This window comes from Lynx canadensis, chromosome A2, assembly GCF_007474595.2.
Source record: "Lynx canadensis isolate LIC74 chromosome A2, mLynCan4.pri.v2, whole genome shotgun sequence".
Lineage (NCBI taxonomy): Eukaryota > Metazoa > Chordata > Mammalia > Carnivora > Felidae > Lynx > Lynx canadensis.
The window spans coordinates 10,170,003-10,186,864 of record NC_044304.2 but is presented as its reverse complement, the minus strand read 5'-3'; the positions used below and the strand labels follow the sequence as shown (position 1 = coordinate 10,186,864).

Sequence of the window (16,862 nt, the reverse complement as noted above, 5' to 3'; positions counted from 1 at the left end):
CGTGGACGGGAGCGTGATGTCCTGCGAGGGTCACCAGGATTCTAAAGGTTATGCAGGCAGTGAGATCCACCCTGGGGAAGACAGGACAAAGGCCATCGCCGGATGCCATGACAGGTCCTGGTCAGGAACGCAGCATTTCCCCTGCACTCGGCTCCCAGGAAAGCCCACCCTGGACTTGTCCAAGTCCTCAGGCTGGGACTCAGGTGGCCGTGATGTCCCTGCTCCATCTGGGAGCCACCCAGGAAAGCTGAGGGCACCAGAGCTGACAGACAGAGAGGGTTTGGGCCACTGCCATCCACACGTGGGGAACAGAGCATCTGGCCACACCATCCTCCCATAGGGTGCCCCATGTGAAATAGAAAAGGCACCCGCTCACCAGAGAGGAGAGAGCAGGGCCTTCTCTAAGCAGATTTCTGCCGTCGCCAGAGAACAAAGAACCTGCCTATGGGGAAGGCACTGGATTTGAAGATTTTCTACTTCAAGGTTTACTCCCCTCCGCTGGGAGAGGTTGGGGTTTCTATGTTGTATCCCTGACGTCAGCTGCCTGTGTGTACTCTGTCCCCTCACCTAGAGCACCCGAGGCTCCGCGAAGGCTGTGGTTGTCCTTGACTGACTCCTGGGGGAGTCCAGGGAGAGGGACAGACAGGCCGTCTCTTGGTTCTGTGTAAGGTACAAGAGCCTCCCTCTGGGGGGCAATGACCAGGCAGACAGGGGTTGAAACTGGACCTTGACTCTCCTCTGTCATCTCTCTGTTTTTCTGCCCCAGGGCTCTTGGTGCTGCTGCTGTTGACACTGGGGCCTGTACAGAAACTGAGTGGTAAGTCTGCCCAGCCAGCCCCACTGGTGACATAAGCTGGGGAGTGCATGCTGGGGTCTGGGTTCTCTCACCGATACGGGGGTACAGGAAGGGAGCTTATTGCACAAATGAGGCTCACAGATGGTCTTCTGGGTATAAAGAAGCTGTTTCTTCCTCCCTACATGTGCAGAGTTTTCTGAGCTCTTCCAATGGCAGCCATCCTTCTCTTTCCTCCCCCGCTCTACTCCTGGACCTCCAGCGGGCAGCTGGCTCCCTCCATTTCTTGAGCCTTCTGACTGTGGTCTTGGTCCCCACAGCTTCTGCCCCCACAGACTGTGCTCAGTGGTGCCCTCCAAAGTCCTCATGTGTCAACGCCACGGCCTGTCGCTGCTCTCCAGGGTTCACTTCTTTATCCGGGGACATCTTCACCAACCGCTTGGAGAATTGTGATGGTACAGGGGCCTGGGGGGTTGCTGGGGGCGCATGGAGATGTTGGGGGAGGTGGTAGGGGGAAGATGTTCTCCTCTCTATGCCTCAGTTTGCTTGTCTGTAAATTGGGGATCATTGTTGTACCTACCCCACACGGATGGAGATTTAAAATCTGCCCGTGTGGAGAACCGATAAAGACGAGTATGGAGTGGACGGTCCAACACAAGTTCTTATCATGGCTACTGCTGTTATTACTATGATCGTGCTCATTGCACAAGGAAAGGGGAGAAAGAATGGAAGCAACGGGAGGAAAGAAACACAGGACTTGAAAGCCCAGGCTCTCCTCCTGCCGTGAGCTCACCGGGAACTCCCGAGCCCTCAAGGTCATGGTTTCCCGCCTCACTGCTCACAGCAGACCCATGAGGAAGCAAATCTAGCACCAGTTTTCCTCCCTGCCTGCCTGCACCCCTGCCAATCCCTCCCCACCTCTGGCACCCACACATCTGTTCTCTGTATGACTTCTGTCTTGTTTGTGGGTTTGTTTTTAGATTCCACATCTATTGAAATCGAACGGTATTTGTCTTTCTCTGTGCAACTTAACTCGCTTAGCGTAATGCCCTCAAGGTCCATCCATGGTGTTGCAAATGGCAGGACTGTCTTCCCTTGTATGGTTAAGTGATACTCCCCCATACACATACGACACTTTTTCATTATCCACTCAGGCACCAATAAAAACTAAGGTTGTTTTTACAAATAAAGCGGCAACGAACACGAGGATGCCGACTTTCAAGTTAGTGTTTTTGTTTCCTTCAAATAAATACCCAGAAGTAGAACTCCTGGATCACGTGGTATTCCATTTTTAATTTTTTGAATAAGTTTTCCCACAGTGGCTGCACCAGTTTGCATTCCCACCCACGGTGCGCAAGGTTCCCTTTTTCCCACGTCCTCACCAACACTTGTTATTTCTTATCTTTTTTATAATAGCCATTCCAACAGGTGCGAGATGATATCTCATTACAGTTTGGCTTTGCACTTCTCTGACGATGAGTGATGTTGGGTACCTTTTCATGTACCTGTTGGCCATTTGGATGTCTTCTTTGGAAAATGTCTTTTCAGATCTGCAGCCCATTTTTTAAGTTGGATTGTATAGTTTTCTTTTTTCTGTTGTGTTGAATGAGTTCTGTATTTTGGATGTTAGCCACTTCTCAGCTTCATGATTTGCAAATACGTTCTACTAAACTATAGGTTGTTTTTTCATTTTTTGATGGTTTCTTTTGCTGTGCAGAAGTTTTTTAGTTTGATATGTTCCCACTAACTTATCTTTGTTTTTTGGGGTCAAATCCAAAAAAATCTGTGCCAAGACCAATTTCAAAGAGCTTATTCCCTATGTTTTTTCTATAAATTTTATGGCTTCATTTTTTTAAATGATAATAAATGGGCTCAAAGAGATTGAATTAGCCAAAGTCACAATTAATAAGGATGTAGAGCCTAGATGAAGATCTAAAACTAAAGTGTTTTAAAAAAATAAAAAATAACAAAACTGAAGAGTTTTTATTCTTCAACAATGCAAAATCATAAAAGAAAATTATATTGCTTAAATATGGTTAACATGGTAAATTTTATGTTAAGGGCATTCTACCACAATAAAAAAATAATGGGGAAAGGAGGACATGAGCAGCTCTCACACCAAGAAATATTCTTCATCTACTCAAAATCATCTTAGATGCAAATTTATTGATAATAAAGGAAAGTGTTCCTAATATGTTTGAAAAGCTGAGGGGAAAACTATCTTAAATCTTCCAGTAGCTCATATAGTGGACTTACAGTTGATTTTCTTTGTTCTCATTTTTCACATTTTCTTTGTTTTCTAAGTACCCATGTGTCATTTAGTGCTTGAGGAAAATATTTTATCAGAGAAAAAAAAGGTGTTGTTGTGACCATTGCCCGGCCTTTGTGCATTTGCACACGGGTCTCATGAAGATTCATGGCTGCGTGACCATGACGAGGAGATCCTACCGCTAATGTAACTGGACCCCAGCTCCTTTCTGGAAGCACATCTGTCTGGTTGAGGAGGCCTCATGCTTTCCACACCTTGGACCTCATTCTCAACCATCCCCCACTTGACTCCACCCCATCCCACAACCCTGGAGACAGGTGTCCAGCCATCGCCCCCATCTGAGAAGACAGGAGGGCGGTCCCATGGCCCAGACAGAGCCGTGCCTCTTCCTGCCTGCTGGCCCCTTCCGGGGCTGACGCCCACAGCCTGGGCCTGGGGCCTTAGAAGGAAGTCCTCGAGTTCGGGTAGGAGACTCTGCTCTGGGGGAGACCAGCTGCCTGCCAGACCCCCACTCAGCACGAGGTCATGAGCCCTTGCAGGTTCTAAAAGTCTCGGATCCCCTGATGGGAGTGTCTGGGACCAAACGTTCTGCCCCTGCCCTTTGATTCACCTGATCAAGTTGTTGAGGTTGTCGATAGCTGATGGTGTCCAGCCTTGCTCTGTGGGTCCCCGAGCTGCTCAGAGAGAACCTGGCTGGTGGACAGCTTTCCTGTCATGTTTAAAGAACAGGGAGATGTAGGATGCCCGAAAACATCCCCAGTGACTCAGCTGTGAGACACTTTATGCAGCTTCTCCATGTCACATCCTCAGTGTCTCTGACAAGAGGGGACTTCCCTCAGGAGTGGAGATATTAAGACTCCCACTGAGGCATCTTGGGGCATCTTTAAAATGTCTGACTGGGGCACCTGGGTGGCTCAGTCAGTTGAGCATCCAACTCCGGCTCAGGTCATGATCTCATGGTTCATGAGTTTGAGCCCTAACTCAGGCTCTCTGCTGTCAGTGCAGGGCCCACTTCGGATCCTCTGTCCCCTTCTCTCTCTGCATCTCTCTCTCTCTCTCTCTCTCTCTCTCTCTCTCTCTCTCAAATAAGATAAACATTAAAAAGAAATGCCTGACCTTAGGAGCTTGGGGGAGTGGATGATGAGGACTGTGGATGTCCTTGGGCCACTGTGAATAATGGAAGTGAAAGCTATCAATGGGCAGAGGCCTGACCACCTGGCTTTATCTTCATGTGCGAATAAGAGTGACCCTGAACAGAATCCAGCCATGACTCCTTTCACTGACTCATTATGGAGAGTGGCCTTCAATACCACTGTCGCCCCGACTGGAGCCCACCCCCAGGTTCCCAATCACACAGACAGACTCAGTGCCTCTGCCCACCCCACAAGGTCTGCAGAAGGGGAGGCGGACCTCCTTCCGGCCCCCATCATGGAACAGTAGCATCTGAACCTAGGTGCCCCTCAGGCCCAGCCAGAGAGCAGAGATGAGCAGAGCCGTCAGCAGCTTTCTGGAGCAACCTGACTCCCACTCAGACCAGCCCCTGGAATGCCATCTGCAAGCTGAGTTCTCTCCCGTTCCGTTGGTAGAGTCTGGCTGGAGGCCAACCCACACCTTTGGGAGGTAACCTTTTGTCCTGTTGGCTTTCAGACATCAACGAGTGTGGACCACCCCCCAGAGTGTCCTGTGGAAAATTCGCACACTGCCTTAACACAGAGGGGAGCTACCACTGCACGTGCAGCCCAGGATACGAGCTTGCTTCTGGGGCAAAAACATTCAGGAGTGAAAGTGAGAACACGTGTCAAGGTAAGAACCACCCCACGCCTTCCATCTCCCCATCCATGCGGTGGGAAGGCATTTGCTCCACTTTCTCTAGGCATCAGAGAGCTGTCCTCGGCACCTACCCGGTCACGCACGCCTCTTTGAACCCCAAGGCTCAGAACCTTCTGCAGAGGGTCACTTCTGAAAGTTCAGAGTATCCCTTGCCCACCCGCCCCCACCCCCACCCTGGCATCTTGTTTTTGTAAAACAAGAGAGAAGGATGGCACTCAAGATATTTAAGGAGCTCACAGCATATTGTTTCCAGCACAGGATCCCTCCTCTTTACCATCATCAGTGACTGCCAGGATGAGACCTTTCCCCACCAAAGCCCACTTGGGCTCTGCCATACCAGGAAAACTGTCAGACCTCTTGGGCCACACTGGACTCAGGGACCCCACCCCGAAACACTGGAGTGGGAAGATTTGAGAGCTGAGCTTTTCTGAGCCAGTGGTCTCCCTGGCCAACACCCCCCCCCCTTCTCAGGTGCTCAGTCCCTGTCTCCTTCCCTGCACAAGGCTTACCCTGACTCTCCCCAGTAATTTCAGTTCACATTCCTGAGAGTGAACCAGATGACCAGAAGCCAGAAGAATGCTGTGTGGAGTCTAAGCAGAATTACACGGATCCACCCCCATACACACATAGAAAATTACATGATCAGAAGGGGCCCCCGTCGAGACAAGATAGCAACAGACAGCATCATTGGGGACCAGCAGGTGAGCGGCTGCCCTGAGGGAATTAAAACAAAGGCTGTCAGTGGGAGCCAGATCCAACAGGATCCTTGTTGGGTAATGCACCATTTTCCCTGCACTTGGTTCCCTAGAAGACCCACACTGGCCTTTGTCCAAATGCTCAGGCTGGGACACAGATGCCCATGATGCCCCACCCTGGCTGAAAGCTGCCCGGGGAAGCCGAGGGCACCCAGCCAGGGCTGGGAGACAGGGAGGACCCAGGCCGATTCCATCCATATCTGGGCAGCAGAGCATGTAGGCCACCACATTCACCCATAGCACACCTCTGTGTGAATAAGAAAAGGCACTCACTCACCAGGGAGGAGACAGTGGGGCCTTCCCGATGCTTCTATGCCCAAACGAGGCTCCCTGAATAACCAAATGACCGCCTGGGAAAGTACCTGGCCTGACCTGACCCCAGACCCCTACCCCCGAACACGTACAAAGATAGATGCTGTCACACCTCATGAAGCACTCTTGTCTCTTGCAGGCAACTTTTTCCCCAGCTGGACCCCACCCCATGGAATCAAGAGCCGGGTGAGTTGGCCCCAGCAGGGACCAGGAGACAGGAAATCCTTCCTTGAAGCACGGGCTGCCCGCCCTCCCTGGCCACCATTTTCCCCGAGCTTCCCCACTCGCACGTGAGGCTCTCTGACCTCCTCATTTGCCCTCTTCCCAGAGACTCTCCCGCTTCTTTGAAAAAGTCGAAGATCTGGCCAGAAAGTTCATACCAGCCTTTGCCCAGGACAGCATCCAGGTAAATAGACTTTATTCTCCAGGATCTTTATTCTGAGGCTCAACGGACAGCCCCTTCATGCAGTCTGGCCCACGGCTCACGACTTCTGGGTCTGCTTTCCCCCAGGGCCTCATAGAGGGGGTGGATGAGTTGTTGCAGACCCCACAAGACCTGGAGGCGCTGCCCCGCTCAGAGCAGCGCCGTGTGGCCACGAACCTGCTCGCTGGCCTGGAGGACGTCCTGAGAAACATAAGCCAGGCCCTGCCCAATGGGACATTGACCTTCAATGCATCTGCAGGCACAGGCAAGTACTGGGGTCTGCCCCGGGCTCCTGCCCTGCCCTTCCCCACCTCGTTTATAACCCAGCCTCACTGGAGCCAGTGACCACGCTTGTATCTCAGTGTTACACTCCCTAAACCAATTAAAAGTGGTTAAAAAGAAATGAATATATTATGCTAAGTCACAGAAGGCCAGATACCATCTGGTCTCACTTATATGTGGAATTCTAAAAAAAAAAAAAAAAGAAAAAAAAAAGGGCACAAGCTTATAGACACAAATTAGTGAGTGTCAGAGGTAGGGGTGAGGTGTGTGGGGGTGGGGCAGTGGGCTAAATGGGTGAAGGGGGTCAAAAGATATAAAATAACTAAGTCATGGGATGTAATGTACAGCACGAGGATAATAACACTATATTACATGTTTCCAAGTTGCTACAAGAGTAAATCTTGAAAGTTCTTATCACAGGAAAAAAAATGTAACTCTATGTGGGGACAGGTGTTTACCACACTCACTGTGGTGATCATTTTGCAACACAGACAAATAACAAATCATCACCATGTACACCTGAAACTAATATAATGTTCTATGTTCGCCATACCTCAATTAAAAGAAGAAATGAATAAAGCTATAAATAATATACATCTTAATAGAAACTAAATTATGAGCAGTTGAGTTAATGGTAATGAAGAACGTAAAATACAATAGAAATGGCTTCCCAAGAAAACAATTTACTTAATTTGGAATCATATTCAGTTAATGTTCTCTCACGGTTAAGTATTTTATTTGTTTCATTTGAGGTAGAATTCACGTAACATAAAATCCACCATTTTAAACAAAGTATACAATTCAGTGGCATTTAGTACATTCACGGAGTTGTGATCATTGCCTCTATTTCTAAACTATTTTCATCACCCTCGAAGTAAATACTGTACTCCACCCCACCCCCAGAAGTCACTCCCTATTCCTCCGCTCCCCCAGCCCCTGGCCACCACTGGTCTGTTTTCTGTCTCTATGGATGCGCCTATTCTGGACTTCTCATACCTCAAGAATCATACACTATGTGGTTTCTTTCACCTAGCAGGATGTTTTCAAGGTTCATCCACGTTGTAGCATCTATCAGTGTTTCATTCCCTTTTGCGGCTGAGTAACATTTAATTGTAGATGGATACAGCACTTCTTGTGTCCCCGTTCATCCACTGATGGACATTTCGGGTGTTGCCACCCTTTGACTGTTGCACATGGTGCTACTGTGAATATTGGTTCACACGCTTTTGTTTGAATAACTGTTCTCAGTTCTTTGGGGTACTTACTTAGGACTGGAATTGCTGAGTTATACAGCGATTCTATGTTCGACTTTTTGAGAACCACCAATCTATTTTCCAAAGAGGCTATTTTTCCATCTCGTATCCTCACCGGCAATGGACCCCAATTTCTACCCCCTCAGCAACACTTGGCACTTTCACTTTTTTGTTGTTGTTGTTGTTGTTTTTAAGTGTATTTATTTATTTTGAAAGAGAGAGCACAAGCCAGCAAGGGGCAGAAAGGGGTAGAGAGAGAGGATCCCAAGTAGGCTCTAAGCTGTCGGCACGGAACCTGATGTGGGGCTCGAACCCACGAACCATGAGATCATGACTTGAGTTGAAGTTGGACACTCAACCAACTAAGCCACCCTGGTGCCCCTGTTTTATTTTTATTAGAGTCTTTTCATATGTGTCTGGTGATATCTCATTGTGGTTTTGATTTACGTTTCCCTGATGACTAGTGATGGCTCACATCTTTTTGTGTAATTATTGAACATGTGTGTATCTTTTTTGGAGAGATGTCTATGCAAGTCCCTTTGCCTGTTGTTTTAATTCATTGTTTGGCTTTTGGTTGTTGAGCTGGAAGAATTCTTTATATGTTCTAATAGTACACTCTGTGAGACATGTGACTTGCTAATTTTTTTCTCCCATTCCATAGATTATTTTTTTTACTTTTTATTTTTTTTTATTTTTTATTTTTTTTATTTTTTTCAATATATGAAGTTTATTGTCAAATTGGTTTCCATACAACACCCAGTGTTCATCCCAAAAGGTGCCCTCCTCAATACCCATCACCCACTCTCCCCTCCCTCCCACCCCCCATCAACCCTCAGTTTGTTCTCAGTTTTTAAGAGTCTCTTATGCTTTGGCTCTCTCCCACTCTAACCTCCTTTTTTTTTTTCCTTCCCCTCCCCCATGGGTTTCTGTTAAGTTTCTCAGGATCCACATAAGAGTGAATTTTTTTTTTTTTTTGCTTTAATGAACAGGTGCTTCTGTTTTGAAATTCATTTTCTCTTTTTTTCTTTAGTTGCATGTGCATTTGGTGCTGTATCTAAGAATCCGTTGTCAAATCCAAGGCTGGGAAGATTTACATCTGTGTTTTCTTCCAACTGTTGTACTTTTAGCCCTTAAGTTTAGGATTGTTTGTTTGTTTCTTTGTCTGTTTTAGAGAGAGAAAGAGAGAGATGGGGAGGGGCAGACTGAGAGAGAGAGAGAGAGAGAGAGAGAGAGAGAGAGAATGAATCCAAACGGGCTCCAAGCTTAGCACAGAGCCCAACACAGGCTTTGATCCCACAACCTTGGGGTCATTACCTGAGCTGAAATCAAAAGTCAGATGCTCAACCAACTGAGCCACCAAGGCATGCCTTATATTTGGCATGCCACTTTGAGTTAATTTTTGTGTGTTGTACGAGGTAGAGTTCCTGTTCTTCTTTCGTGTGTGGATAGCCAGATGTATGTAAACACACATATAAATGATAGTATTATTGTAACCACTACAGCCACAAATACTATCCTAACTCCCTTAATAACTCTGACATCTCATAGACCTGTCCCTGAAGGTGCAAGAACAAGGAGACAGAAATGTCACCTTGAGTCTGAACCAGGCAAAGATGCTGCTGAGCTTGGATGAGGTGCATGAATCTAGTGACTCAGGTAACGGCCGGGATGGGAGGTCACAAGACGCCCAAGGATGTGACACACGGGGACCTGAAGCTTACGGGGAGGTAGGGGGCAGAGTGGGGCCACAAAGGGTCCATCTGAGGAAGAAGGGGCCCTGGTGGGCACCCAGAGGTATCCACATTGGCCTGGTCCTGCAGGTCCTGCTGTGGTGGGCCTCGTCTCCACTCCAGGGATGGCCAAGTTACTGGCCGAGGCGCCCCTGGTCCTGGACCCTAAGCAGCAGACAGTTCTGCGTGAACACAGGGACTTCCTGGCAGGAGGCTCCCCTGTCCTGCTCTCGGATGTTGTCTCTGCCTTTGTGAGCAACAAGGACACCCAGAACCTCAGCTCCCCTGTCACCTTCATCTTCTCCCACCACGTGAGTCCTGGTGGAATGGGGCTGTGGCTGGGCAAGGAACTGGTCTGGGTCCGGGGCTCAGCCTCACTGTCGAGATCACCCTTTGTGTCCTGGGGGCCTCCTCCGTGGGCGCCTCCTTCCCTCAGGAAAGCCCTTTGCAAACCAGCTTTGGATAAGAGTCTCCAGCTGCCACCGACACTTTCTTCCTACAGTCGGTGACGCCCAGGCCAACGCAGAAGGTGTTCTGTGTCTTCTGGGAGCACAGTCAGGATGGAGGCGGTCATTGGTCCACCACGGGCTGCAGGATGGTGGCCACCGGAGATGCCAACACCACCTGCCAGTGCTCCCACCTCAGCAGCTTTGCCGTCCTCATGGCCCACGGCCACCTGCAGGTGAGATCCCTGAGAGAGGCTGCTTTCCACGTCTATCGCTCTCGAACATGTTTCCCCACATGTAGGAGCTTAAAGAAACATAAATTTATGTCTCGTGGTTTCTGTGGGACAAGAATCAGGCATAGCGTAGCTCAGTTGCCTGCTCTGGGTCTTACAAGGTTGAGACCATTGAGTCAGCCAAAGCTGCATTCTTGTTGGAGGCCTGGGGTCCTCCTGTGAGCTCCCTGGTTGCTGGCAAAATTCCGTTCCTTGCAGTTGTAGGACTGGGGTTCCACTTTCTTTCCGGCTGCGAGCAGGGGACCCTGCTCAGCAACTAGGGGCTACCTGCATTCCTTCTCTCTAAGCCCTCACACAGTGTATCAGCATTTCTGTCCAGAGGCCAGCAGGAGAAGCTCCCTCACCTCAAACGCCCTCAAACTTTGAATCCTTTTCTCTAGGAAGAGCCTAGAGCTTTGAGAGCTCACTGATTAGGCCAGGCCCACCCAGGGTGATGAAATTCCTCTTAAAGTCAACTGATATAGGACCGGTGACTGTGATGTCCTTTTTGCTGGGTCCCAGGAGGAGGATCCCGTGCTGGCTGTCATCACCTACGTGGGGCTGGGCCTCTCCCTGCTGTGCCTCCTCCTGGCAGCCCTCACCTTCCTCCTGTGCAAAGCCATCCAGAACACCAGCACCTCGCTCCACCTGCAGCTCTCGGTCTGCCTCTTCCTGGCCCACCTGCTCTTCCTCACGGCCATCGACCAGACCAAGATCAAGGTACTGACACTGTCCCAGAGGACCCCCTGCCCTGAGCCACGGGATGCTCAGTTCGTGGAGCCCTGCTGCACTGATACCTTAACACAATATCGTTGGGCGACAGGGAGGCTGGAGGGGTAAATAGCCTATTTCACGTTGACTGATGAAGCAGAAGACAATCCTCTCTCAACAACTCGACCATATATATATATATATATATATATATATATATATATATATATACGAGTTCTCCCCGCTGGCAAGCTATGGGAGGGGTCCTGGGGCCACCCTCCTCCCTGACAGTCCCTCCTGGTGACTCCTTCCTCCTCCCCCAGCTGCTGTGCGCCATCATCGCGGGGGCCTTACACTATCTCTACCTGGCCTCCTTCACCTGGATGCTGTTGGACGGTCTACACCTCTTCCTCACGGCACGCAACCTGACGATGGTCAACTACTCCAGTGTGAGCAGGTTCATGAAGAGACTCATGTTCCCTGTGGGCTATGGAGTCCCGGCTCTAATCGTGGCCATTTCTGCTGCTTCCAGACCTTCCCTTTATGGAACACCCACCAGGTAAGTGCCAATTCCCACTGCCCCTATCTTCTCCAGCACAACTGTGGCCATCATAGAACCAATAGCGATTTAATTTCCCCCGAACATGATAGGCAGAGGAAAGGTCAGTGCCCACTCCAAAGACATCTCTCTGGTGGAATTTTGTGTTCCTTGAACTGTTTTTAAGTCCTTAGGATTTAATTATTTTAAATGTTCATTATGAAGTATTTAATCATTATATGTTATACATTCTAGTGATTCTTTATCCACAAAGGCCAATGTTCTCTTGACTCACTTCTCATCTCTCTCTTAGATGCTGGCTCCACACAGACAAAGGATTTGTATGGACCATCCTGGGCCCCGTCTGCACCATCTTCTCCGTGAGTAACACACGACATCAGAGCCTCCTGCCTGCCCAAGTGACGGTCATTCAAAGACCAGGTGTACCAGGAGGGTTACAGGCAGCGGGAGCAATCATTCCAGTTGGCCCAGGACTGATGAGAGACCCCCCCCCCCAGGATGCAGGAATTTCCATTGTAACAACAGGACTAACATGTTTCCTGAGACCTGGGACTTTCAGTGCTAAAACTTGGAGTTTCCACGTGAACTGCATCAAAGTGCTCGCCAGAGTCACAGGGCAAACACATGCCTGAGTTACAGGGTGGTTGGTCTAGTCTTCTAGGACTCCTACAAAAGACAAAGCTTCTTACCTGCCGAGTTAGGTGTTGGATGAGCTAGGAGGATGCTTACCAGATGTGGAGTGAATTTAACAGGCCTGTGGGCTTTCTGCAGATTAATCTGGCCTTCTTTCTGATGACCTTCTGGATTGTGAAAAACAAGCTCTCCTCCCTCAACAGAGATGTGTCCACCCTCCAGAACACCAGGTGAGGATGAGTCAGAGGAATATCCCCCATCCAGAGCATTATCCTCAGAGCTCCAAGGATCTGATGTCCAGAGAGAATGGACTTTGCCCTGATACACAGGGATTGCTTCCATGCCTTACATAGTAGGTCCTGAGAACATTTCTATCCTTACAACACACTCAAAACATCACATAACAGTTCCCAGAACCCAGCGCACCCTTTCATGGTCATGCCTTCATGCGTTTTATGCCCCCTGCCTTCCCCTTCTCTTGCCCCATGTGAACGCAGGTTCATCAACCACATGTCACTTCGTCTAAGAGTTTGGGAATGTCCTTTCCTTTCCTCAACTTTGCACAGATCAGTGGCCTCTATTCTGGGCAAAGCACATTCTGGGTCAGGTCATGGAGAAGGTGGGGACAGGAACAGCCCTGGATGGGATCTGGGCAGAAGTACCTCACTTTGCAAATGTTATAAGTGATCATTTGTTTTTGTCTTGCCACCAGACTCTAAGGGCTGTGGAAACAGAAGTCTTGTCTTGGTTGTTCTGAATGCCCAAGCCCCAGCCTAGGGCCAGGGGCACAGAATGTTCTCGACAATGTCAGCTGAGCAAAATTAGGGGTCTTCCTGAAGCATCGTGACCTTTTTGAAACTCACATTCTGGAGTGTCACTACCATCCCTAGTCCTAGTCAAACTGTCATCCCTGACCCAAACACCATTTCTTTTTATGGAATCATTGACGATAAAGATCCAAGTTGATCGCTACTCAGTAGGAAGCATCCGTGGAGTGGACTTGAAAACAGGTGGGGTGGGGAGGGGGCTGTTGCTCCCGGTGCATCACAAGCCTCCTCTTGCCTCCTACCCAGGATGCTGACATTGAAAGCGACGGCTCAGCTCCTCATCCTGGGCTGCACGTGGTGTCTGGGCCTCCTGCAGGTGGGGCCAGCTGCCCGAGTCATGGCTTACCTCTTCACCATCATCAACAGCCTGCAGGGAGCGTTCATCTTCCTGGTGTACTGCCTCCTCAGCCAGCAGGTACCACGGTCCGGCCCCCATCCAGGACTCTTCCTGTCCCCACCCCACCCAGTGAGCTGACCCAGAGCGTGCTTCGCCCCTGCAGGTCCGGGAGCAGTACCGGAAATGGTTCAGAGGGGTCAGGAAAGCCAAAGCCGAGCCTGAGAATTACACGCTCTCAAGCAGGACCGTGTCTGATGCCTCCAAGCACAGTGCGGTAAGATTATGCAGTGTTCCCAGAGCACTTCCCTAGCCAATCCGCTTGGGCGTCTCATGCCTGCCTCACTGAGCAGAGAGGAGACGATGCCCTAGGAAGGCTCATGCCTGGACTCACTTGAAGGCACTTCCCTGTCTTGAAACGAGCTCTTCCTATACTTTCACTCACTGAGCTTCTGTGCCCTCTTGCACATGACTGTCCTCTTTTCATGATATGGTGCAACCACTTTTTAACTATACTTAAAATCGACAAGATAGAAAACACTCAGAAACAGAGAAAGATGCTGTGGTCAGCTAAGTAATTGGGAAGTAATAATCTGGAGCAGAGATGCCCCAGCTGTACAGGGTCACTGCATATCCTGTATCCCAAATCATTCCATGCTGTCCCTGTATATAATGAACAATAAACACCTGGTGTGTATATAGTCATAAAAGTGAAATAAGGATTAAGTTGCATTGAAACCTCCCATAAAAGTCTGCAATCATTCCTAGTATTTCCAAAGATACAGACACTGTAAAACCTCATTAGAGAATCACAGAGGGCAAGGGGAGAGATTCTGGCAATGTGAATTGTCCCAAGCATTTGTACGTTCGGGTCCACAAAACTTTTTCTCTTCTTAGACTTCTTTTGACAATATTTTATAGTTTTCTGTACACAAACATTGCACTTTCTAACACAGAATCGTTTTTACACCTTCTTTTTTTAGGAGAATTATAATGAACTGGCGAACTTGTCTCTTAGAAAGTGAAGAAAACACTGAACCGTCCTCTTTGGGGCAAAGAGTATTAAAAATAACTCTCCTTGGCACCACTGTGGGAGAAAAGTATGCGGGAAACGTTTGTCATTCAGCTGCTGGCAAATTTGGGTTTTCTGGTACATACAAGCATTCTCATCATCTCCTTCCCAGTATAATCAGGAGCTCTAACCCAATACCCCAGTAGAAACCTCTTTTTCCAAAAAGATTCTTCCTCAGGTTGATGATACATAACAAGGAAAACCAGCCTCAAAGGACTTCCCTAAAATAACACAGGAGAGGAAAGTAATATTCAAATACCTGCCTGTAGAGTAAACAACTAATGCCAGTTGCCCAAGACTTGCCTGATTTTAGAGCTCACAGTATTTCTCCCCAGGAAACATTTTGGTTACGGGCAAAGTAGACCAGTTGGTCTCCATTCATACATACATGCCTCAACTTACTCACTCTCCATTCCTGAAGCCCTACTGATTAATTCCTTCCAAAAATGTGCACTGGATCAAGGAGATCCAGTTCCCAAGTTCACAGAGTTTAAATGTGGGGGAAAAAAAGTTTCATCTGATGGAGTAAAATCAGAACTATGAGACTCGAGTCTCTGCATCTTTACATTTTATAAGTTGAGCTGTGGGGAAAGGTGTATATTGCTACAGCACATTTATACGTAACATAATATTTCATCCTTACCATGCATCTAGGCAAGATCTAAACCCAGAGTGGTTCCCCCTCCAAGACATTCCCTGGAGGCTCCCACTGACCAATTTTGTAACAATTTGAACATCAAATGACTGTACATGAGTATAATATTTTAGATAAACATATTCATGAGTCCATAGCGATACTTAGAAGCTCAGTTAATACATGCAGAAAATACGATAGAATTAGAAGAGCATGATTCTTTCAATATCCCATAAATAGTCACTAAAAGCATTGAGTGAAAGGGTGTTGGAGAACAGGCTGGGACCAGAGCACCAAAGAATCACCTCTTGGATCACCGATTAATTACAAGGGCCAAAGTGCACATTTGCAACGTGGAGATCTGACAGCCACCATCTGAATTAATGCCCATACTTAATATCATCGATGGTGGGCAAACTGACATTAGGAATATCAGGAGATACATACATCCCATTGTTGAAGTTACAACATCCCATTTTTAGTACATAAAAAATTGAAATCTAACCCAGCCTTTAGAGAGAGGGTAACCAAACTATAGCATGCAGGCCAAATCCAGGGAACTGCCTGTTTTTGTTAATAAAGTTTTATTGGAACATTGACGTATTGTCTATGGCTGCTTTCAGGCTACAACGTCAGAGTTGAGAAATCAGTATCATTTTTAAAAGTGGCTAGAGGCTGCTGTAAATTAAAAGAGACAAAAGTGACATCACAAATTCGGCATCAATCTTAGGGAGCCTCTGGCTCAGATATACAGCTCTAGATGACATTTTGGAGACAATGAGGATAATTTGAATATGTACCAGACATTAAAAGTTATTATGATATTGTTCATTTTCTTGGGCATAATAATAGTATTGTGGTTATGCAGAGAATATTCCTTGAGTTCCGAAATATTTGCTGAAGAAGTATTGAGGAATGAAGTGTCATAATGTCTGCCACTGACTATCAGGTGCTTTAGCAAGAAAATGTATCCATGATCCATGTGTGGAAATGAATTGAGAAAGATCTTTCAATGTGGCACTATGTTAACAATTGTTGACTCTAGATGAAGAGTATGTGAGTGTTCATTCATTGTATCATTCTTCCAAATTCTAAATTTAAAAATGGTCAATCAAAGCTGTCAGAAAAAATAATAAAAAGGTGTCAGAAAAGTAAATACATATACTAGTTATTAATTCATTAAAAGTTATATACCATCATAGATTTCTAGACGTCCAATAAAAATATCTTTTCCTCCACACAAAACTAATTCTGTGAATGGATCTTTTCTAAAACTATGAATTTGCACAGCTAATGGTGATGGATTTGAAATCAAAATTTTTAAAAAAAACAAAATCATTAAAATATTACGAGAAAATAGGGGGGATCTCCACTTCTGCCTACAAAATAAAAAACGGAAACGAGTATTGCTTTCAACATAACAATAGGAAAAATCCACATAAACTACAAAATCATTCGGTTTCTCAAACTCTCTTACCTATAACAGAAGGTAGGTAAGGACAACAAAGTGGCCTAAAGTCTAAGGAAAGACAGGATTATCCACACATAGGCAGACCTATGGGAAGCACAAAAGGAAGAGATCCGGGTGCCATAGAAATGCTTAAAAGAGAACCTACATTTCTGAATGAATTGCTCAGGGCCAAGTATGGGCAGTCATGAGAGTGTAGAAACTCTGAAGGAGTGGCAAAAACATGTGCAAAGAACTTGTAAAATTCAGTAATAAAAA

At 47.3% G+C, this 16,862-nt stretch overlaps 1 protein-coding gene across 1 annotated transcript in view; it reads left to right on the top strand.

Annotated features, from left to right (window-relative positions):
• Window positions 1–16,292, top strand: part of LOC115505324 (adhesion G protein-coupled receptor E2-like) — a 28,407-nt gene extending 12,115 nt beyond the window's left edge. Inside the window, exons 4-20 of the mRNA XM_030302868.1 lie at window positions 767–817; window positions 1,114–1,248; window positions 4,710–4,865; window positions 5,417–5,593; window positions 6,099–6,145; window positions 6,288–6,365; window positions 6,471–6,648; window positions 9,467–9,574; window positions 9,739–9,959; window positions 10,151–10,330; window positions 10,889–11,086; window positions 11,401–11,636; window positions 11,929–11,995; window positions 12,408–12,499; window positions 13,343–13,511; window positions 13,597–13,707; window positions 14,414–16,292. Of these exons, the coding sequence (XP_030158728.1) occupies window positions 767–817; window positions 1,114–1,248; window positions 4,710–4,865; window positions 5,417–5,593; window positions 6,099–6,145; window positions 6,288–6,365; window positions 6,471–6,648; window positions 9,467–9,574; window positions 9,739–9,959; window positions 10,151–10,330; window positions 10,889–11,086; window positions 11,401–11,636; window positions 11,929–11,995; window positions 12,408–12,499; window positions 13,343–13,511; window positions 13,597–13,707; window positions 14,414–14,455 (2,246 nt within the window). The 3' untranslated portion in view covers window positions 14,456–16,292. The remainder of the gene's footprint in view (window positions 1–766; window positions 818–1,113; window positions 1,249–4,709; window positions 4,866–5,416; window positions 5,594–6,098; window positions 6,146–6,287; window positions 6,366–6,470; window positions 6,649–9,466; window positions 9,575–9,738; window positions 9,960–10,150; window positions 10,331–10,888; window positions 11,087–11,400; window positions 11,637–11,928; window positions 11,996–12,407; window positions 12,500–13,342; window positions 13,512–13,596; window positions 13,708–14,413) is intronic.
• The last annotated feature ends 570 nt before the right edge of the window (window positions 16,293–16,862 follow it).